The sequence below is a fragment of the Patella vulgata genome, chromosome 3, assembly GCF_932274485.2.
Source record: "Patella vulgata chromosome 3, xgPatVulg1.2, whole genome shotgun sequence".
In the NCBI taxonomy this organism is placed as follows: domain Eukaryota; kingdom Metazoa; phylum Mollusca; class Gastropoda; family Patellidae; genus Patella; species Patella vulgata.
In genome coordinates this window covers 54,526,656-54,551,311 of record NC_065881.2, presented here as the reverse complement: position 1 = coordinate 54,551,311, position 24,656 = coordinate 54,526,656, and the positions used below count along the sequence as shown (strand labels likewise).

At 35.2% G+C, this 24,656-nt stretch overlaps 2 protein-coding genes across 5 annotated transcripts; one reads left to right on the top strand and one right to left on the bottom strand.

Moving 5' to 3' along the window:
* Window positions 1–812: 812 nt before the first annotated feature.
* Window positions 813–14,423, bottom strand: LOC126815520 (plasmanylethanolamine desaturase). Its single transcript, XM_050541208.2, has 5 exons — window positions 14,212–14,423; window positions 7,746–7,865; window positions 7,466–7,557; window positions 5,111–5,329; window positions 813–2,894 (listed from the first exon to the last, which is right to left on the bottom strand). The coding sequence occupies exons 1-5, from the start codon at window positions 14,375–14,377 to the stop codon at window positions 2,634–2,636; spliced, it is 858 nt and encodes a 285-aa protein (XP_050397165.1). The 5' UTR covers window positions 14,378–14,423; the 3' UTR covers window positions 813–2,633.
* A 214-nt stretch (window positions 14,424–14,637) lies between these two features.
* LOC126814526 (mitochondrial ribosome-associated GTPase 2) lies at window positions 14,638–21,944 on the top strand. 4 transcript variants are annotated; one of them, XM_050539713.2, is made up of 7 exons: window positions 14,638–14,675; window positions 16,396–16,546; window positions 17,736–17,883; window positions 18,445–18,560; window positions 20,320–20,541; window positions 20,765–20,903; window positions 21,107–21,944. In XM_050539713.2, the coding sequence occupies exons 2-7, from the start codon at window positions 16,424–16,426 to the stop codon at window positions 21,481–21,483; spliced, it is 1,125 nt and encodes a 374-aa protein (XP_050395670.1). In that variant the 5' UTR covers window positions 14,638–14,675; window positions 16,396–16,423; the 3' UTR covers window positions 21,484–21,944. The 4 variants fall into 4 exon arrangements, with proteins under 4 accessions (XP_050395670.1, XP_050395671.1, XP_050395672.1 ...); XM_050539714.2 differs by having other exon boundaries at window positions 14,654–14,770; XM_050539715.2 differs by lacking the exon at window positions 14,638–14,675 and adding an exon at window positions 14,683–14,764.
* The last annotated feature ends 2,712 nt before the right edge of the window (window positions 21,945–24,656 follow it).

The window sequence follows — 24,656 nt, the reverse complement described above, 5'->3', positions numbered from 1 at the left end:
ACTCAGTCATAAACTTGCATGTTGTAGAGTCCGGGTGATTTCTTACCGAACCCATCCTCTGCTGTAAACCTACTATAAACAATTTACGATCCTTAAAGTTCTTAGGTATTGGTTCAACGCAGCAAGAATATTTATTTACTTTGATTCACTCATTCCGTTTAAAACATCCCTCTCTGTTCAGATAAGCTAGTGATTTGGCGCCAGGCAGTATCTGGTCAGCTCTATTTATCTCGACGACCAGTGTCTGAAATACTGCCAGGCTACGTTTCCGGCAGTCTTTTTCTCCAAGTATCATGGCGAAAATATTCATTCACTTTGATTCACTCTCAGTTCGTTTGACACTTTCCTTTCTGTCTGATAAAACTAGTGATTTGAAACTGTTTTGAGTGTGTTTTTAAGTGATGGATAATGGCCGAAGACTGTCCATTATGTAAATAGAAAGAACTACTAAGAGAGAGAGAGAGAGAGAGAAAGAGGGTTTAACGTCCACTCCACACAAACTAGGTCATTTTTGGACTAACAGATGCTTCAATTTTATTTCATTTCAATAATTCACTTGCGTGTAGGGGTCTTTAGCAGTGGGAGGAAACTGGAGGACCCAGAGAAAACCCACGAGGTTGGACAGGAGACCCTACTCCTTAACACGTACAATCGGGGAATCGAAACCAGGCCAGGTGACTCAATGACAGACCTTATGATACAACGCACACACAAGTTCTGTAAGATTTCAAACCACATATTGAATAACCTTAAAAACAATGACATACAGTTCACACCATCAGGTAAGTAAAATTAAGAAATTAAACATTAAGTACTTGGGACATTTTATTAACATCAAATTATGATTGATTGAAATAATTTACAATTTGACCTGACAATATAACAATCTGAAAATAATATATATATCATAGCAAAACAGTAACACAACAAAATGACTTATAAACTACACATATATATATATATATAAAATATAGTATTACTGCAGGACAAAAATCAACATCCAAGCATATTGTGGGGAAATAGGGTTAAACTACTCTATGACAGATATAGACATACCTTGAAGACAGGTCTAAATAATGAAGGATGTGTTATCAGTGATTATTTGTATTTAAAGTTAAGATTTACATTATTCCTAATCATAATTTTGGATACAATAATGCTAGATTGTCATATGATTTTCTTGTAACTAAGTCATAAATTTGTAACTCTTATCTGTGTATATTGATGTAAGTTACTTTAATTTTTTGATTTTGATATAAGGCACAAAATGTCTAGATTATAATAATACTCCAGGACAAAAGATTCTGGACTGAAGAACTGATATAACTAATAATACAAACAATTTATTCAATTCAAAATAAATACTACAATAAACAAATGTCGGGAGACATGACAAACTATGGTATATTATATATGTTTACCCTAATTTACCATAAAAAGGAAATAAGATATTTTAAAAAATGTACATAAAGTTTTGTATAAGTGATTGTGACAAGCTATTAGTAATTTATACAGTCTTTAAAAATATATTAAAAACATAGAAAAGTGTTGAAATGACAAATCTATCTCTATATCTACACATAAAAATGAACTTGGTTAAATTATATGAATGATAACACACTTGCAATATAAACAGCAACTTTCATACCAATTCGACAGGCTTCTCAATTTCAATAATTATTACAAACTCATCAGATGTTAACTTTAATGTGTGATTGAAAGTTATAATCAGACTTCCTTGAAATTCAATAAATGCCTTCTCTCACTAATGTAGACAACATATATAATTGCAGAGTGTTCGCGATAAATTACCGACAAAGGGGGGGGGGGGGAAAGAAATATACAACTACAATGTATGTTTCTATGTTGACATATCAAAAGCAATCAACATATTTTTTAAAATTCCTTTTGGTTGTAGTGTCAACATAAATTCATCATTACCATTGCTTAACAGATCATGCAAAGTCTAATAGATTACACCTACTCCTGTGTCCAGGAGTATGGAAGCTAATGATATAAACAATTATCACACAAGTTCGAGTAGACTCTTAAAAACAACCATAACATCGTAATAAAACATGTAACATCTAATAACCCAGCATGGCAGCATCACTCCAAAACAACTATTATTTAATAAAAATATTTTATGATAATGTGATAGCAGATCAGTTGCAAGCTGTACTTGGAAGACATTCCCCATATATAAGAGTTATGCCCCTTACAAACTTATCCATAAAAGCTAACACAGGTTCATTTAATCAGCCCGTTGACATCATTTTAGATTTAAAAAAAAAAATACTCTGTGATGTCAAGCATAATCTCATGCAAGCAAATTTTCTTATAAAGAAATGAATATCACTGGTGATAACTTGTTACCATGATGATGTAAGCTTTTTAAAATAGCAAATTATATATCAATAGCAATATTTAAATATGTCATGGAATTTGTTATAAAAATCTTATACAAGAAGACCATTAAAGACAGGAAGGATTGAAGCATAGACACATGTTATATTTACAGTTTTGTTCACAGCTCTGAGAATTTCACAAATATAAAGCTCTATTATGTTCGTTACAACTACATCAAAAAAGTAGCTCAGGAGGTAAAAAAATAAATATTAAGAATTGTAGCTTTATTCAGTCTTCTTGGCCCATTTAAAGTCATCATCCCGAGGTTTACAACCAGTGTATCTTTCTATAATATTTTCTAACATTGGCCAGAATTTAATTAGTTCTAATGGGTAATTGAGCCAACCTGTTGTGATACAAAAGTATGTCTCATGTGGTGCCACATGATGTATTCTGTGATGTTTTCTGGGTAAGATAATATGAAGATCTTGGAATATTGTTATATAGCGTGGTAAACCAAAGTAGGTATGAGACCATTTATGACACTGAAAACCAAAAAATAAGAGCATATCTATATTAAAACCTGTTTATTACATGCACCTACACATTAATATATTCAAAGCCATTAAAAATGCAATGCCTAATTCGTGAAATATTTCTGGAAAACGTTTTCTTGGGCTTTCCTATCTTATGGCACATAGGTGAAACTTGTGAAGGGTATCTTTTTTGTGGAGTTATGGGTTTGAACCCAAAATCAGTTCTCGGTAATGAACTTTGTTCTGCAAACGCAACACTTGTCTTTTTTTCACGATTATAAGCAGTCCCATGTCCCACGTTTTACTCGTGCATTCCCTGCACTCTAGCCCTTTAACTACAGATCAAAATTTCAACATTCGTCACTTCGGAAAAATGCCACGCCTTACACAAGAAAACAGGAACAGAGCTATTGGCATGCTGGATCAGGGGGCTTCACAGGTAGCCGTCACCAGACACTTTAATGTCCACCCATCGACCATTGCTCACCTCAGACAATACTTCCACGCCACTGGAAGAGTTCTCGATCAACCCCGATCTGGAGCGCCACCTGTAACAACCGCTGCTCAAGATCGACACATTCGACTACAGCATCTGCGCAACAGGTTCTAGTCAGCTACTGCTACTGCCAGGGGAACTGTTGGAACACAGCAACGTCAGATCAGCCCTCAAACAGTCCAAAGGTGTCTGGCTGCTCTTGGGTTACGCTGCTGTCGACCTTACCAAGGTCAAATCCTTTTGCATCCTCATCGACTTGCCAGACAGCAATGGGCCGCAAATCAGGGGTATCTGCACAACACACCATGGCGAACTGTCATCTTCTCGGATGAATCCCGATTCAACCTCAGTTTTACTGCTGGACTTCACCGTATCTACCGACATCGACATGAACCCAATCGAACACATTTGGGATGAACTTGGACGATGGGTTTAAACTCAAGCCATGCCACCACGAACTGTTGCAGGGTTGGCACAGGCACTCCAAAATCATTGGCAAACAATCCCAGAGCCTGTGGTGAGACATCTGTGCCAGTCCATGCCAAGGCGACTTCGGGCATGTGTAAGAGCTCAGGGTGGACATACCCGATATTGACTTAGCTGACCCCTGCTTTGTTTCATGGTTCTCTGACGTTTCGGTTTTGTGCATTTGTAGTGAATTCTTTCATGAAATTATCCACAGATGCTTGTTATCTTGATTTTGTCAATTGTTATGTACATTTGTTAAAAGTTGTTGCAGTAAATAAACTTTGAATTTGGCATTGCGTTTTTAATGGCTTTGAGTGTAGAAGAAAAATCGATTTTAAACTGTATATTTCAAATTAATTGTCTTTGTTTTAACAGTAATTTTTTTTGATATTCTTTTAAGAATTTCCTCGAAAATTCATTTTATTATTGACTTCAGAAACACAAGATATTTGATCCTTGGCTTGATTAAAGCTGAACTCCGATTACAAAACTACAGAAATAATTAAAAAAAAAATTAACACCTTAAATAATCGCCATATTTGTTTTCAAGTTGTAGAATAATCATGGACGATTGTACGGCGTACAAAAACAAGAGGCAGGCCACGCCCACACCCAGTTCATGCCTTGTCAACCACACTGTCCACATCCGGCAAGCAATATTTCAGCTGACTGATTGACGTTTTTTCACAATCAGTTTACTGAAAATATTATTGCTACACAATTATTATGTCTGATCAGGTACATATTATTTTACTAATTAGACGAAATAAGTAAACCACGGTTTGTAGTTGAAATATTGCTAGCCGGATGTGGACAGTGTGGTTGACAAGGCGTGAACTGGATGTGGGCGTGCCCTGCCTCTTGCTTTTGTACGCTGTACAATCGTCCATGATAGTTCTACAACTTGAAAACAAGTATGGCGATTATTAAGGGTGTTAATTTTTTTTATTTGATTATTTTTGTAGTTTTGTAATCGGAGTTCAGCTTTAAGGACAAGAGTGATTAGAAATAAAGTTATCGTGTCCCAAAGCATCAACCAATCAAATTGCTTATCTCTGCTTACCCTGAGCAGAAAAGGCTCATCTTCGAACTCCACCAAGGGACAAGGCATTCACCTAATAAAAACCTACACCACGTTTGAACATTCTAGCTCAATTAGAAGGAGAGTTATTGTGTCCCAAAAAGTGTGACGGACAGACCCATTTTAATAGTCCCCTGCTTTCTCCGAAAGGCGGGGGACAAAAACACTCTGTGTACTTACCTGATTAGTAATACTTATAAATACCGCCAATAAAAATATATACCAATACAAAGAGGACTGTGCTTGTATTTCTTCATTACTTCTAAACATAAATCCATAGGCTATGTATGCCAACCCAGGGATAACAACAGCAAAATTATCACCATTAGTTTCTATAAAATCATGCCTAGTTATAGATGTAGGATCTATATGATGTTCTCTAAATGGACGTAATAAAGACTGAAATACAAAACATTAACAATAATTACATAACTGGCTGGGCTGATTTGAGACAAATTCTATGTAGAATACTCTTAAAAGAGGATGCTTGACACGATGTAACAGGTGAAACTTGAGTAGCAGTCGATGTATATTTCAATATGGCATCGGCAGAAAGTGACAGCTTGTCAGACATTGATTTCGCCCCGCATGATCTTCCCTATCAGTACGAGCCAATAAGAAATGCGAGCAACAACGGTGACGATGATGGTTCGGAACATTCTACCATTTCTAGCGAAATAGAACAATCGCTGCAGGCTATGTCCGGATTAGGCCCGAGTACAGGGTAATACAGTATTATATGCCCTAGCCTACTTCCTTTGTGCAACAATCAAAAAACAAGGGTCACATCGTATAGCTACATGTATAGGCCTATTGCTAAAAAAAATTTCTATCACATTTATTTACCTCGTTAAATCTGACGGACTTCCTACATCTTGGACTATCTATGATCTACTGTAAAATCATCGACATAGGACTAGGTACTACAGATGCGGAAGACACTTCAAAAGGGGGTTATTAATTTACATTAAGTATTTAGACTACATAGCTGTGTTGTTTACATTTCGTTGCTATGGTTACATCAGTCATTTCTATTGCTAGAACTATGCACAGTATTAACATAGAAAGATAACACAACTAATATATCTTGATCGACATAATAATATTATTAAAATCATGTTTGTAAGCAGGTGTCTTGAAATCCTCTGAACAAAGAGAATGAGAAGCGTGTTTTGTCGAGACCAGCCCTTCTTGCCTCCTTGATATCGCTGTGTCCATCCCTTTCTGCGTGTTGTCTCTCTTGGAAATTTAAAAAGATAGGTTGCCAGGCTACGAAACATACGCCCACAGCAGCTAAATCGTCCGGGCAGTCAACAAGAGTTTACTTTTGTTGGTAATGAAAAACATTTATAATACACTAAAATCTGATTAAGGGTAACAACTCATTAAGTAATTACCTATCAGAAAATCGTTATAATTTGTTTGCCACGTGCTAATGTTTAGTATATAAAACATTTAATATCAAGAATTTAGCTGTTCAAGTGATCACAAATCATTGAATATCAATATACTTGTTTGTCTCAAGACCTTAAACTTTGTGTATCAATCTAAAGTCAATTGAAACGATTATATATAGGAGTGAACCCGGAGTGAACACGGTGTATAAATAGGTTTTTTCGTCTCATGAACTTAAACACTGTGTATAAATTTAAAGTCAATCGGATATTAACTTTAGCCTCTAGAGCGTCCACAAGATTTTTCAAAGTGATCAAGGGCCATAACTCTGGCAGTAATTATTAAGACACTGGCTCGCTAGCCTGAAGGTCGGATGTTCGATCCCTGCATTGGTCGAGAAAGTTCATCGGGATTTTCCAACATGGTTTCCAAATTCCCCTTGTCAGTGGTGCAGAACTAGGGGCCTGACAAGGACAGCTGTCTAGTCCTTCGGATGAAACGCAAAACCGAGGTCCTGTGTATACATTGGAATGCACGTAAAAGATCCCTTGGCAGTTGGAATTCGATATAAGAGTAGGCGATAGTGCCGCTGCCCGGGCAAAATTTCCCTCATAGCACACCGTATGGCGTATGCCTGTCTTCAGTATATAGGAGCAGAACAGTAGGACGTTAAACTCCATTTTATTTCATTTCATTTCATGGAAATCGTTGAAAATCAATAGGATTCTTCGTCTCGTGACCTTAAACACTTTGTGTCTATGGCATAAGATGTTAAAACTCTGAAAATAATTATCAGAAATCACTGAAAATCAATAGTTCTACCGTAATTAGAAGCAGAGTTCATATGTCCCTAAAAGGGTCACAGGCGGACAGACAAGCCTATTTCAATAATCCCTTGCTTTCTTCAAAAGGTACATACCTATACATGTAGGGGGACAAACAATTTTGCAAAAGATATTCATTTTGCCAATGTAACTTTGATTTTTGTATAGAAATAGAGGGCACATAGATGGTACTTTCTGTTTGATTGATTTTCTGATTAATCTCAAATGGTACTCAAATATTGTGGGAATGGGGGGCCAAATAATATTTGTTTTTCTAGGCCTATGTTTATAAAATATAGATGAAATTATCACTTACTTTACCAATGACTGGTAAGTCCACAGAACCCCATGTATCTGCTCCCCAGTGAACTAAACCACTTAAAAAATCAGCTGTCACAATACCCAACACTGAAAAAAATTAAACTTTGAAATTATAGTAGCAGTAAGTTTGAGACTTTTAACTGATCAATTTTTCATAATTTAATCAACTGCTACTGCAGCAACCATAATTCTGCTTACCGTCAGATCATTGTTTTTTTTGTTCTAACTCTAACTTAAATATTTTATTTTAAAAGTAATAAAAGACAAATACTCACATGCAGATATTATCATCGTGTATATATTACATAGCTGGAATGTCCATAATAAATTGATGAAATTATATATAAATAATCCAATACTGATAACTAAACAGACTGTTTCTTGTTTTCTTTTACCTAAAAAAATAAGCAAAATTGATAAAGTGACATCCAGCAAATACCTTGCCTTCTTTTACCTAAAAAAATAAGCAAAATTGATAAAGTGACATCCAGCAAATACCTTGCCTTCTTTATTAAAACGTGAAATTTATATTTGTATTTATCAATTTTCATTTAGCTCGGCTGTATTTTCGTTTCTTACATCCCTTTGTCAAAAACATTATGCGAACATATTAAAGATGCATTACATGTATGTAAGATTATAAAGCAGTGACCGCCCTAGACATTCGCCAATTCGCCAATGGCGACAATTATTTTTATTGGCAAATAATGTGATGATACTGGCAAAAATGAATTTTAGAGGGTGTTATTTCATAAATCTGCTAATATTAAACTTGAAATTGTCTCGTTCAACGCTTCTTTTGATCGACTCGAAGGCGTGTCTATTTTTAGTACATTAATTACTCTAGTCTCAAATCAGTCAATGTTATGAATTAAAACATGGTTACGCCCCTTTTGTGTGGCACTGAGTTGTTTACATACGCTTCACAACAAGTTTTCTTTACTCACGCAGCAAATAAATAAAACGCACAATAATGACAACTAATACTAGTAAACCCAAATTAAGAAGGATAGATTCCTTTTTCCCTTCTACGACTATGTTAGTCCAGAATCTACTTCCCAGAGTGAGAGTGTCATCTTCTCTTCATTTTAAAAAGTACCATATCAATCAACGCAGACGTGTATTGCAGCGTTAGCTCTTGTTAACTATTATAGCGAGAACTGTCAGCTCTTTATCAGTGACCGCCCTAGACTCTTAAAACCTTTAGCCAAATTTTTAGCCATATCGAAATTTTATTAGCCAATTCAGAAAGTTTTAGCCAAATATTTTATATCATTTTTATACGCCCACATTTTCATGTGGACGTATATTTTCTTCGCCCCTGTCCGTCCGTCCATCCACAATTGTTTGTGAACAGTCTACAGGTCACAATTTTTATCCGATTTCAACGAAACTTGAAATATAGGTTTATTACCCTAAGATCTCGATTACTTTCGATATTGGCATGTATCGGACTGTAACTTCATGGATTATGGCCCCTGATTGTATGAAAAATCACGTTTTGAGCTTGTGAACACTGTAGAGGTCACAATTTTTATCCGATTTGGTTTAAACTCGAAATGCATGCTTATAACCCAAAGATCTCGGTTCCTTTCGATATTCGCGCATATCGGAACGTAACTTCCTGATTTATGGCCCCTGATTGTACCAAAAATCGCGTTTTTAGCTTGTGGACCCTATAGAGGTCATAATTTTTATCCGATTTAAAAAACCGTATTATTATATCACCGTTACACCCCAAGGATGACCGGATTCAAATTTCGTGAAAATCTGACCAAAACTGCCAGACAAAATGGCTGCCCTTTGTTCCCAAATAGCGTAAAAATATGGTATATCAAGGTTGTGGACCCTATAGAGGTCACAACTTTTATCCGATTTTGTTCAAACTTGAAATGTAAGTTTGTAACACAAAGATCTCGGTTCCTTTCGATATTTGCACATATCGGACTGTAACTTCCTGAATTATGGCCCCTGATTGTACCAAAAATCGCGTTTTTAGCTTGTGGACCCTATAGAGGTCATAATGTTTATCCGATTTTAAAAACGTATTATTATATCACCGTTACACCCTAAGGATGGCTGAGTTCGTATTTTGTGAAAATCGGCCCAAAACTGAGAGACAAAATGGCCGCCCCTCGTTCTCAAATAGCGTAAAAATATGGTATATCAAGGTTGTGGACCCTATAGAGGTCACAATTTTTATCCGATTTTTGTTGAAACTTGAAAATGTAAGTTTATAACACAAAGATCTCGTTTCCTTTCGATATTTGCGCATATCGAATTGTAATTTCCTGAATTATGGCCCTTGGTTTTAGGAAAAATCACTTTCTTTTTAGCTTGTTCTCTATCCATCTCTCGGAAATGTGGGCGTATCCTGCCTGGCAGCCGCTGGTTATTCATATGTTTGTTAATTAAAGATGAAAATAAATGTTTAATATGTACTTATATAGCACACAAGAATATTATTTTATCTCCATGACTGTCCAAAAGTTCACATTATGGAGAGAATGAATGCAGATAACAAATAAGGTCATTGAGGGTTAGCTCGATCTCGGTTAAGGTCTGATTTTTGTCCTCATGCTGATGAAGCAAATGTGGGTGTGACACCGCTCCAGGGGCTCGGGGCATGCACCAAAATAAATAAATGTCTTTACGGTATAAGGAATAAATATGGAAAGTATGATCCATTCAGAATTGCAGCCTGTAGACGATAAATACAAAATTTGGGTTTGGCTCTGCCCCTGCCCCTGGGGGTTGGCTATGGAAGAATATAAATAGGTACCACCCTGTTATTGAAATTATTGATATGCTGAATTTGAACAAAATCTGTTAATTATTGCAATATTGCCAATATGTAGAGTATTTACATACAAAAAATAAACAAAACCAGCAGCTACCACTGCCAGGAAAGATACGCCCACATTTTGCAAGAGATGGATAGAGCACAAGCCACCAGTGAGGCTGATGTCCCCCGCCGAAATCCCAAAATAAATAGATGACACATATTAATTTATTTTTTTCAACAGTATCCAGCAATCAAACTGATTATCAACTATACACTAAGTTTCATCACTTTCTATCAGATAGAATCGAAGTTATCTTGTCCCAAAGCACTGACCAATGAAATTGCTAAGCTCTGCTGAGCTTTAGCTCGAAATGTTAATCATTGAACTCGGTCAAGACATTCACCTAAAGAACATCTACATCAAGTTTAAACATTCTACCTCAATTAATAAAAGCAGAGTTATGTTCCAAATTGCTTATCGCTCCTTAGCCTAAGCAGATATAATTATAATCATCGAACTTAGTCAAGGTAATGATATAATGAATCTATACTCAGAGTTTCATCACTCTCACTTAATTACAATCAAAGTTATCGTGCCCCAAAGAATCAACCAATCAGATTGCTTATCTCTGCTTACCATAAGCAGGCAATGTTTATCATCGGACTCAATCAAGGCGTTCACCTAATGAACGCCTACAACAAGTTTGAACATTCTAGCTCAATTAGGAGGAGAGTTATTGAGTTCTCAAGCCTCGGCCAATCAAATTGCTTATTGCTCTGCTTACCTTGAGCAGAGAATACTCTTTATCGAACTTAGTCAAGGTATTGATGTCATGAAACTATACACCAAGTTTCATCACTCGCACTTAATTATAACCAAAGTTATTGTGCCCCAAAGCATCAACCAATCAAATTGCTTATCTCTGCTTACCCTAAGCAGAAAATGCTCATCTTCGAACTCCATCAAGGCATTCACCTAATAAACATCTTAGATTCTTAGAAGAAGAGTTATTGTGTCCCAAAAAGTGTGACGGACAGACAGACAGATGGACGGACCCATTTCAATAGTCCCCTGCTTTCTTCGAAAGATGGGGGACAACAAGCTAAACAAAAAGTGATTTTTCAAGGGCCATAATTCAGGAAGTTACCATCCAATATGCGCGAATATCGACAGGAACCAAGATCTTTGGGTTATAAACATGTATTTCAAGTTTCATTAAATTCAGATCAAAATTGTGGCCTCTAGAGGGTGTCAATTTTGTCCGGCAGTTTGGGTCCGATTTTCACAACATTCAAACTCACCCATCATTAGGGTGTAACGGTTATATATTCAAAGGTTTTATTAAAATCAGATAGAAATTGTGACCTCTAATGGACCACAAGCTACAATCAAGGGCCATAATTCAAGAAGTTACAATCCGATATGTGTGAATATCGAAAGGAACCAAGATCTTTGGGTTATAAACATGTATTTCAAGTTTCATCAAAATCGGACCAAAATTGTGGTCTCTAGAAGGTCCACAACCTTGATATACCATACATTTACACTACCTGTATTTGCCTACAAGGGGCGGTCATTTTGTCTGGCAGTTTTGGTTCGATTTTCACATTAGGGTGTAACGATGATATATTCGAACGTTTTTTTTAAAATCGGAGGCCGCTTTACAGAGTGCAGGGGAAACCATGCAGGAAAATCCTGAGGAACTATCTCGGTCAACACCTTGAGCGAACTCCTGGTTGACGAGCCAGCATTTTACCCACTGAGTCACCGCGGCTCCCCTTAGTTCTACTTTAGTAAAAATCAAAATGACGGTCTCCAATCCTACGTAGATTTGTAGCAAAAAACAAATACATATCTCAATGTTTTTGGCGATGTTCTTGTTGCTAAACTGTTGGAAGTTCTGTGTAATTTTTGACACCAATGCAATGACACTGATGGTAGCAATGCAAAAGCTCGCTAGGGTCGCCACTGATACTATTTTTAACACTGTCAAAAAATCTGACTGCAAAATATGCCGTTTTTGTTCCGCGATTTCGGAAAGGTGTATGACTTTTTGCCGATGACATTTTACTTTTCGTGAAGAGGAGAAAACAGAGTTTGTGTCGAGTGTAGAAACGTATTACGACTGGAAGTAAACATATTTTCTCCTAAAGTGACCTCTTTTCTTGTTACATTAACCTATATTTCATTCACCAACCGTTGGACCTAGTGCCAAAACTCGGAAAAACAAATCTTAATCATGTGGAAGAAAAAAGATAACTCCAGCCCATGTGGATGCAGACCACAGCCACTTTCTTGTTATTGTTTTGTTATATGTACCTTAGATGTTGGTATTGTATTTATTGTTACAATGTTTTTTTGATTCTAATAACACTTCCCTAAAATTATTTTTTTTTAAAAATTATCTCTTGGATTACTTTCTCTTTTGTTGATGATTAAATGACAGCCATAAGGAATCTGTTACAAGAAAATGAAATGGGGTTTAATGTTCTATTCCTACGGCGAGGTGTAGATGGGGGGAACACACCATTGCAGTGTGCTATGAGAGGAAACTTTGCCAAAACAATGGTGCAACAGCCTACTCTTATTTCAAATTCCAACTGTCTAGGGTTCATTTATGCACACATCAGTTTTTCATTCTATCTGAATGACTATGTTGTCACTTGCCAGGTCCCCCATCGTACATCCGGGGGGAGGCTGGTGTGTATAATACAATGAACTTGCTCGGCCAATGCAGGAATTAAACACAGCACATCCAGTTGAGTGAGCCAACGTCCTACCCACTGAGCTAACGTGGCTCCCTGTTGCCAGAAAAGAGTATGGGCTAGATGAGTATGGGATGTCCAGTTCTGCATCCCAATCAGAATTCACTTTGTTTTGCGGATCAAAGAACCTGACAATGATAAGTTGAATGAAAAACAAGGTCGTACGTATGGATTGGCGGCGCACATTATAGATCCCTAGATACCTACAAATCAAGGAGCAGTGTAGGAAGTTGTTATAAGGATTAATTCTGTCGGCATAAAGCAATAGGTCTACCCGAAATTTGAGGTCCATCATATGTGAATTCTATCTTAAAAATGTCTTCAACGCAAATTAACCAAATTTGTTTTTTTTATCCATGATGCAGACCACATATCAAAACAAATAAATTATATAGCCCAAATTTAAAAAATTCCAGTATTAGATAGTTATATGGTTGGAAGGATATTTCCTGAAAATTTGATGCCAATATCTTCAATAGTTGCTGAGAAATGGTCTTCGGTCACTTTTTTTTCATATTTTAAAAAAAAGTGTATACTACTAAACACTAAATACTGACATCCATCATCAATTTCTGAATTTGGGGTCTTAAAAGTGCAAGTCTAACTTTTTTTATTTCGTAACTGATTCTGAATTTTTGGGGGGTTTCTTAAATGGGAGAGGGATTGGAATGCTCGTTAACATTCAGTTTTAGTCAGATTCAAAAATATAAAAAAGCTTTTGCATTGCTACTGAGTGATAGGCCTATCGGTAGCCTAGTTGAAGTTTACGTCGTCAACTCATATTCATTAAGCATGTAAAAGATCCCTTGGCAGTTGGAATTTGATATAAGAGTAGGCGATAGTGCCGCTGCCCGGGCAAAATTTCCCTCATAGCACACTGTATGGCGTATGCCCGTCTTCATTAGCCCAGCAAAGGAGCAGAACAGTAGGCTACTGTAGGACGTTAAACCCCATTTCATTTCATTTCATATTCATTGAACATGTATTCTGCAAGTTTTAAGTTTATCACACAAATGAGCAGGTAGCATATGTATACGTATGTCACTATGTGGTGTCAGTAGTATTCGGTTTTTGGGGGGTAAATGTCTTCTGTCAACAATACTCAAATCGGTCTGGTTGCATAACAACACTAGTAACAGAAAACATGACCTATAATATCTGACACCCACAAGCTGAAGAAAAACACATACCAGCAGTGTACTGACTAGCTAACTCCTTTGCCCCAGCATGTGATGGTCCCCAACGAGGTTTTACAGCAAGGTCATTTTCTTCCTTATACTGTATATTAGAATTAGGATCGTCTTCTGACATAGAATATTTGAGAATTTCTGTTTCCGTTTTGGACCCCATTTTCATTTGACAGAGAGACTTCTCGACTCGACCGCCGCACTTGATCGTCTGATTAGCGTGCGCAGAAAGGTTTTAACAAAGTTCTGATTGGCTATAAAACAATTAACGATTGATAAATAATGTTCATAAATTGAGACGTACGTATTGAAGATGGCTTTTTAATAAAAATGATAAAAGAAACGCAACAAATACAAAAAATTAAGTGATACAATTAATTATTAAGGATATAATATTTTACCCGACGACCTTGATCTTTATTTGACCCTAAATCCTTAAATCGAAAGTAGAGTCAGAGACACGCATGGTAAAACTTTACGTGCTAAAATTCACGACAAAGGAACAGGCAGAATTGTTACGCTGACAAATTTTGAAAATGATTTGATATTTGTTGATGTGTGTGTCAGTAATATTATATATAAAATAATACGTATCAATGGGCTGCAGGAAAAGTGTGATATTTATGAAAAGCCATGGACTTATTTAGATATTTGTAGTTTAATGAATATTAAAACAAAACAAAAAAAAAAAACAAAAAAAAAATGACATACACTTGATTTTAACTTATTTAGATAAATTATATGCCTCTGGTCGTGTACTTATTTAGATCACCAATCTAGTTTAGGCTAATCGTATTAATTATTTAAAAAATCAACTGTACTAATCATAATGTAGCCTAAAAAGGACAGCTGATAACAAAATGTTTAGTTGTTTATCTTCAACTTCCAAAGGTCAATATGAATAAGATCAATGTTTGATAATTAATTATAAACTGCATGTAATTGTTTATGTATGAAATGATCAGAAAAATAGAAGATCAGTGTTATAAATGCACAATGATTGATATGCTTGTGTAAAAAATAGAATAGGCATTAAACTGAGTTTTTGAAGTTATTGATCACACTCATTCACAGAACCTGTGATTTGTATCATATTGTGATCACATTATATGGTGTCATGAATTAAAGTAAGGATGCATGGTTAGCATTTATCGGAAGATATCAAATTTCCCAGGGCTTAATCCACACTAATATGTACCCGTACTCAGATTAATTGATTAACATATAATTCAATCAGATTTAAAACCGGCCCATTAAAGATGAAACTTTTTATAGGGAGCAGTGTAGGTCGATGAAATTTTCAATTCGTTTTACATTTGTAAATACTGAATGGAATTGAAACATTAATGGTCTGATATTCATATCAGAGATTCAACATTCACAGTTTTGTAGTTTGCAAAGGATTCTGTAGCAATAAATCATGCATAGAGTCTTTAATAGTGTTAATGATTACAGGCATTCTAAAGAATAACGCCTGTTTTAGTGCCTCTAATATTATAGAATATTGCAGCGGTACTGGATGCAGTTTTGTATATTATGGGTTCATTTACGTGCAGGCCAACATGTAGGCCTACACAGCATTTTGTCTTTTTGTCCTATGGACTGCTGTACTTTTCTAGGTTGTCCAACCTTGTGGGTTTTCTCCGGGTCCTCCGATTTTCCTCCCACTGCTAAAGACTCCTACGTGCAAACGAATTATTGAAATAAGATTGAACCATATTAGAGCGGGAGCCCAGGGGGTTAACCTAGCTGAAATGTGTAAATCTAGCCTAGTTGGGGGTCATGGCATTTAGGGCGTGGAATACCACACCCACCACCAGAAACCCGGCAGACGTACATTCTGATGATACCAGATATACATACATTGATACCATATGGAAGAAAATTGGTACACTTTTCAGCTAGGTTGACCCGCTGTTTGTTCCAAAATGACCTAAGTTGTGACGAGTGAACGTTCAACCCTATTACTCTCTCTCTCTCTCCCTTTCTAGGTCCCCTGCACCCCACTGACAAGGGGAAACCACTCTGAAAATAGGGGGAATGTCTGCAGCAAATGCCAAGAGCAGACCCGGGGGCCGAGAGTACCTGGTTAATCAGCCAGTGCCTTTTTCACTAAACAACAGGGGCTCCAAGACTCTACAATAAGGTCCATGTTTAATTTTGAAACTTTATTTTGAAATTTTTCAGAAAAATGAGACGGATGTGATATCTGACGATGTTGTTTTTAAGGCAAAGCAGATGGCTTTTATTGAAACCAAATAAATGTGCTTTAGAGAGGTTTCGATTCCTAACAGCAAAACCTGTAAAACCTCATAAACCTAAAGGCAAAGAAACAGAGGTTGGTTATTGTTATTCCTAAATAAATATGTAACGAAAACAAATAGTAGAAAAGGATATCTAATAAAATACATAAAGTATATTTTAAGTATTTACAGCTATAGGCAACAATAGTTACATGGATTTGAAAATTACAAATAAAAATCTTACATGATTGTTATTCCTAAATAAATATGTAACGAAAACAAATAGTAGAAAAGGATATCTAATAAAATACATAAAGTATATTTTAAGTATTTACAGCTATAGGCAACAATAGTTACATGGATTTGAAAATTACAAATAAAAATCTTACATGATTGAAGAAAGACTAAGGCTGGTGACTATATTTGACTTTGCTAACTAGTAACTAGTCATGTACCAACAAACAAATATTCCCTTCGAAATGAAGACAAAGTAAAAGAAATTTGATGTTGTACTGAAATTTTTTCTAAATCATTTATCCCATCCAGTATAAGAGAGTGGAATAAACTCAGTACCCCTGCAAGGAATTCTAGAACTGAACATATTTTCCTAACATCTCTCCAAATTTGATATAAAAAGTTCCTTTGTTTTATTATAACGGTCAGTGGAAGCCTCAAATAATTCATTGTAAATTAAGACTTCGATGCTCTGACCGGCAGGGTCACAAATTCCTAAGACATGTTGCCGACAGTCCCGCGTGCCTCTGCGGTCATATATTTGAAGATCCCGATCATTACCTCCTGCGATGTTCCTTACATTCAAATGCACGAACAGAAACCATAGACAAACTACAACATGATTTTAAAAATATAAACTTTCTTTTATTCGGCTCCACAACCTACAGTCCTACAGTCTTGATGTTAACACTGATATTTTTAATTAAGACAGACAACCTGAATAAAAATATTGTTTATAAAAAAAAATGGCGACCAGGTCTGCCAATAGAAAACAAAATAGTCTGCAATCTAAAAGAGTTATGTAACCCCTATCAAATGTTTTGGTGATTATTTGAAACAGGTGAATATTTTAGACTCTTTATAATTTGGTGTTTAATTTTCACACTTAAATAGCCCCTTTTTCAAGGAAACTCTTCTGTAAAAAGGAGAAGGATGGAATGCTGGTTTAAAATAAAATTGAACATATAACCACATCAATTTTAATGTTCTCTTCTGAGTAACTAAGATGGAATTTCAATCTTTTTTATTGTTTGTTATTTGCAACTTCAGGCCAGTAGATTTATTGATTTTTGTAAAGTTCGTGTCTATGGGGGTAAAGGAGGTGATGGTAATGTGTCATTCCTGAGAGAACATAGCCGAGAATTTGGTGGACCGGATGGTGGAAATGGTGGTAATGGAGGACATGTTATTTTTCAAGGTGAAACATTTTTGTAGCCCCAAAATATACTTTAAAACAAGAAATTAATGTGAGCAATTACTCAGGGTTAAATGTGACGTATAACCAGTTTCATAAATTTTAATCCATGTTTCTATTCTGTAACATAACAGTCATTGATAATATAAGCAATAATGTAATTAGCTGATAATTAAATTAGCCACCCAGAAGAAGCCATCCAGTCATATCTTTTAAAAGAGGATACTGTGGGTCTCATTCTCTTTTTCGGCGAATTACTTAGGTGGAAGTGGACGTTATATAATGCTATTTCATACAGGTCCCATTCTATGTCACATTAATTTCATGATCCACTAATTTCTTGTAATTGCTTTTTATGTCTAGCTGTATAGATATTGAACAGCGCATTTATAAGTCTAGGTGTTTAGATATTGTACAATTTTTTTTTTATAGATCCTGACACTTATAAGTCTATTTTTAACAAGTTGACAGCTGATTTTCAGCAGGTTTTATGACAAGAATACCTTATGTCAATATGGCAAGTTATCTCCCTTTAATAGACGTCATACGCTTATTATGTTTCAGCTAGTACCAATATAAAATCATTAGCATCTATAGATCCTCACATTAAAGCTAAACATGGAATTAAAGGTTCTAAGAAACACTGTCATGGTAAAAATGCAGAGCACACATATGCATTAGTAAGTTTTAACCCGTTTCACTTTACAGACTACATTTACCTGGTCAAGTTAATGCTTATCTAGTTTGAAGAAAAAAGTAATTAGCATTTAAAAATATTAGTGCTTCTGGAACATCTCATACCACTTCTCAAGGGCAGTTCATTGATTGTAAGAAAGAACCAATTTCATTGTTGTCTAACTATTTATGTTCAAACCTGTGAAAACAATATATGACAAAGTTCTGCATAACTGGCACTATTGAAATTCTGAATTTTTCAATAGTGTATTTTGGAGTTATCCCCCTCTCCCTTCTTTACATTTACTTTTAAAGTCATTAAATCTTGTTAATGTTAGGTAACACAGAGTTCTCAACTGAATTGTTTAAAATTTGGTGAGATTGCTCATTAAGCACAAGAAAGAACCCTTCAAATTCATTAAATCTTGTTAATGTTAGATTTAAAACTTGGTGAGCGTGCACATTAAGCATAGAAAGAACCCCTTTTAAATTTCTAAATTTTCGAATCGTAAATGACCTTTTCGTTCATATTTTGACTGTCAAAACATGTGTATACAGTACAGAAAACAGTTTACAACAACCCTGTCAACATTCAAAATTTACTTATCATTTATCATTTATTGGGGCACAAGGAAGAAATTTTTAGAATCGTTAATTTTTCATTCTCTAATTTCTTTTTATACGCCCACATTGAAATGTGGTCGTATATTGTTGTCGCCCCAGTCCGTTGGTCCGGCGTCCACAATTGCTTGTGGATGCTCTGGAGGCTAAAGTTAATATCTGATTGTCTTTAAATTTATACACAATGTTTAAGGTTATGAGACGAAGAATCCTATTGATTTGCTACTATTTCTTATAGTTACTGCCAGAGTTATGGCCCTTAATCACTTTAAATATCTTGTGGACGCTTTAGAGGCTAAAGTTAATATCTGATTGACTATATTCATACAGTGTTTAAGGCAGGGTTTGTAAGAGGGGGACAGCTGGGACACTTTTCCAAGAGTCTAGAGGGGCCCAAAGGTATGCCGAGTAATGTTTTAAAAAAAATTGTTGCTATAAATTAAGGAACAGAATACACTGTTACTTAGAAGTAGAAAAAAACCGGTGTATATGGGTACCAAGTGGCGTGGGCAGGATTACTATCAGATTCTGGTGGATTAAAAACTATAAACCACTTGCCCTGGCCTTCGCGCCGTGGGTCCCGAGTCCGTCCTCGTTCTGTTTGAAGCTCTTGTCACTGTCAGATTATCCGGTTCCGTCAGGTAATTGGGGTCTAGCCTTGGCCTGTAGAACGGTACAATAATGGTACCTATCAATTATCAATGATTTCCGATGATTATGGCAACTGATATAAAATGTTTTGTATGCTAAATGTTAGAATAGGGCAGAACTAGAAGCCAAATGGGTTGTTACTCGTAATCAGATTTTAGTGTGTTGTAAATGTTTTCATTTCTGACAAAAGACAAAATATGCAACAACACTTGTTGACTCCCCAGACGACTTAGCTGCTGTGGCCGTATGTTTCGTTACCTGGCAACTTGTCTTAAAGCTTTGTATAGAGTTCATTTCCTTTGCTGCTGGTGGGCGTGTAGGGAGCATGTTAATACAAACATTTATATCATGATGTTGCAGCCAGCAACTTGTGGCTAAGTAGGGTGATCTATGTTATACTCTTGTATGAATACTCTTATAGTTATATGAATACTCTTGTATGAATACTCTTACTGGATTAAACAATGATTAAATATCATATTTATTTTAAAGGTACCTGTAGGGACTGTAGTAAAAAGTGAAACAGGTGATGTTTTATCATCCTTAGACAATACTTGTGATTATTATATAGCTGGGCGTGGAGGTGCCGGAGGGAAAGGCAATCATTTCTTTTTAACCAATGAAGAACGAGTACCTAATTATGCTGAAATGGGTGCCCCTGGTGAAGAGAAAATACTATTTGTAGAACTTAGAACTATGGCTCATGCTGGATTGGTGAGATTTTATAGTTGGAAAATGTTGGTCAATTAAAGATATCTCATTTCAGATAGTCAGAAATAGAAATAGACTATAGTTGTGACTTAGAATTATGTTATTTCTAGATATGGAATATTTGAGCCGATTTTACCAAATTATGTGTCTTGCTCTTAATATTGAAATCTATTTTACGTTGGAGTGATGTATGGAATGAAAAGTTTAACGGCTTAATATTTTGCAGATTGGTTTTCCTAATGCTGGGAAATCTACATTGCTTCGCGCTATCTCAAGAGCTCGGCCGAAAGTGGCATCCTATCCATTTACAACTCTAAATCCTCATGTTGGTATGGTGATTTATGATGATCATGAACAGATAGCAGGTCAGGTTCTAATATTATACTTACCAAGTGTAGATTACATTATATACACCAAAAATACACTGGAGTGTATAAAATATTATCTTGTGCCTTTGTCAATTTCATATAGACTATACGAAAGATTAGGATAAATCTCATTCCTCTGGCTATCCATATTTCATTATTGGTGATTTCAAGTGATGTTTATTATTTCTTGTATTTTATAGTGGCTGATATACCAGGCTTAATTGAAGGAGCACATCAAAATAAAGGATTAGGAATATCATTTTTGCGCCACATCGAACGCTGTGCATGTCTATTATATGTGCTTGACTTATCTGTGGAGGAGCCATGGCATCAACTGGAAGCCCTAAAGTATGAATTAGAACAATATCAGGTTGGATTATCAGAACGGCCTCATGCCATAATTGGTAATAAAATAGACCTAGAAGGTGCTGAAGAGAAACTGGAAGTTTTAAAAAGTTCCATTAATTTACCTGTGTTTGTGATTTCTGGTAAAAATAAGATAGGTATTGACAATCTACTGATACATTTACGGGAACTGTATGATAAATATGGTGAAAAGAAAGGAATAGGTTGGTGATGATTGACAGAGTTTATATTTTAAAGCTTCAATGTACAAGAAGGCTAATAAAGATTTTCCTTACATAAATTTAACAAATATAAGAGTTCTTCAGGTAGCAATGTTTATGATTAAAGCAAGCAACCTAGGTTAGTTACCATCTAGCTAAGGCTCATTGTTCATGGATAGAAATGAGTTTTCTTTCATACCTTGAATGAACATTCTAAGACAATAAAGAAATGTATAGATAGAATGCAGTGTGAATTTTGATGGGCATGTCCATAACTTATATTAGGATTGATTGATTTTAATAGCTTACAGAGCAAGATAGTTATGTTAATACTACATTTTATTATGTATGGTCTAAAAGTCTATATTTGTATTTTATTCTGGAATAGAGAATGAATATATATGGAGTGGAATAAAGGTTGATTCATGATGAAGTAAAAAATAAAACCACCATGGTACCATGGGATTCTTTATCTTTATGTTATCTGTATGTTATGTAAATGTTCATTGTTCATTGTTCATTCTAAGCATTCACAACATCCCATCTTTCATGGTCAATTTTACCCTATATATTATATTCATTTAAGTTTTTTTTATACTGGACATTTAATGCCGTCACCTCAGTCTGTCTCACCTCAGTCCTTCCATCTGTTCAGATTTTGTTTGTGGACACTACAGGTCACAATTTTTATCTGATTTTGATGAAACTTAAAATATATGTTTATATCACAATGATCACGATTCCTTTCGATATTGGCATGTATAGGATCGTAAATTCATGGATTATAACCCCTTATTGTACGAAAAATAGATTTTATATCGGATTTTTTATGAAACTTAAAACATATGTTTATATTCCAAAGATCTCAGTTTCTTTTGATATAGGCGCATATCATATCGGATTGTAACTTTCTGGATTATAGCACCAGATTGTACGAAATATAGCGGTTTTAGCCTCTGAACCCTCTAGAGGTCATAATGTTTATTTGGTTTTAAAACCGTTTTAAAATCTGTTGATTTTCAGTGATTTCCGATAGTTACTACCAGTGTTATGCCCCTTGGTCACTTTGAAATATCTTGTTCACGCTCTAGAGGCTAAAGTTAATATCGAATTGAATTTAAATTTATACACAGTGTTCTAGGTCATAAAGCCTATTGACTTTCAACTATTTCGATAATTACTGCTGGAGTTATAGCCCTTGATCTCTTTGAAAAATCTTGTAGAAGTTGATTGACTTTGATAAAATAAGTCCACATATAGCGCCACAAAAATACAATCACTCTTGCAAATATTTCTCAAATAAGTATGTTTTCAATCTGGATTTAAGGAAGTCTAATGATGGACTGGCTCGAAGATTTTCAGGTAGCGAATTCCACAAATTGGCAGCAATAACATTAAATGAGCGAGCTTTAACGGAGCTGAGTTTATATTTTGGGACAACAAGGTTGTTCTTAGTACTTGATCTTAGGTATTTCGATGGCATGTACATGTAAGGTACCACAAGCTCTCTCAGATAAGATGGCAGATAATTATACACTGTGTTTAAGGTCATGAGACAAAGAATCTTATTCATTTTCAACCATATCCGATAATTACTGCCAGAGGTAAGGCCCTTGATCATTTTGAAAAATCTTGTGGACGTTCTTAGTACTTGATCTTAGGTATTTCGATGGCATGTACATGTAAGGTACCACAAGCTCTCTCAGATAAGATGGCAGATAATTATACACTGTGTTTAAGGTCATGAGACAAAGAATCTTATTCATTTTCAACCATATCCGATAATTACTGCCAGAGGTAAGGCCCTTGATCATTTTGAAAAATCTTGTGGACGCTCTTAGAGGCTAAAGTTAATATAAATTGTTTAAGGTCATGAGACAAACAATTGAAACAAATTCTAATCTTTTCTGATAATTACTTCATAGGTTATTACTCAAAATTGGATTTTCATGACTTTGCTGCTGTGGGCGTATGTTTCCTTGCCTGGCAACCTATCTTTTAAATTATTACTCAGGGTTCGCTACCGTTGTTGGCCGAAAAAATTCCTCTGGCTTTTTCCGGCGTGGTTTCCCCTTGTTAGTGTTGCAGGATGGAGGGGGAAAGCTGTCTAGTTGTTCGGATGAGACAGAAAAGCGAGGACCCGTGTACACGTTGTGCTGGTAAAAGAACCCTTGACAGATGGAATTCGATATAAGGGTAAGCTGTAGCGCCGCTGTCCGGGCAAACTTTCCATCAAAGCACACTGCATGACATATGCTCCATTTTCATTAACGCAGTATGAGCAGAAAAGTAGAACTTTAAATCCCATTTTATTTCATTTCACTTCATTTCATTAATTTGGATGATATACAGATCCCATAAAACATGGTAATTGCATGGATGCCTGTCCTTGAATAATGACAAATTATATGAGTCATTATATTTATCTCATACCATTGTGATTATTGAAGTATGTCACAATTACATTATTACTATAAATGAAATTGATATTTTTAAAAACATTTCGATTTAAAATGTTAAAAAAAAGATTAAATGTCAAACGAAACATAAACTACATCAGAGATATTTAACTTTCAATAATGCAAGAATACATGTCAAAATGTACATAAAGATTTGGTCTGATTATATGGCATAATAGGTATATGGTGGTCTTGGTAATAAATAACAAAAATGTATAATCTTTTTTCCGGGTGTGAAAAAAAACCTACTAAAGCGGTTTCTTGCTTTAATGTAGGCTTAAAAAATGAAATTATGTAATAATGATAATGATATTAATAGTGCTCTTTAACGACAAATAACACACAAGTTGTAAATAAAATTTCATACTCCACATAATAACATATTATATGTTTTTAAAAATACTTTGGAGGAAAACAAATTTATTACGAAATCGAGTGATGACCCTTTAGCCATGAACCAGTCAATTTTATATAAATAAAGATGGTCACTCAAAATTCTGAAACAGTATGTATTATTTAATTTATGAATCAAAATGAAATATATTTACAACAAAATAGTTGATAAATTAAAACTCCATCAATAAACCGTTATTGTAAAATATATAGATCTTTAAGAAGCATTTAGTAATTGGATAGAGCAATAAAAATAGGCTTAAAAAATGAAATTATGTAATAATGATATTAATAGTGCTCTTTAACGGCAAATAACACTTAAATTGTACATA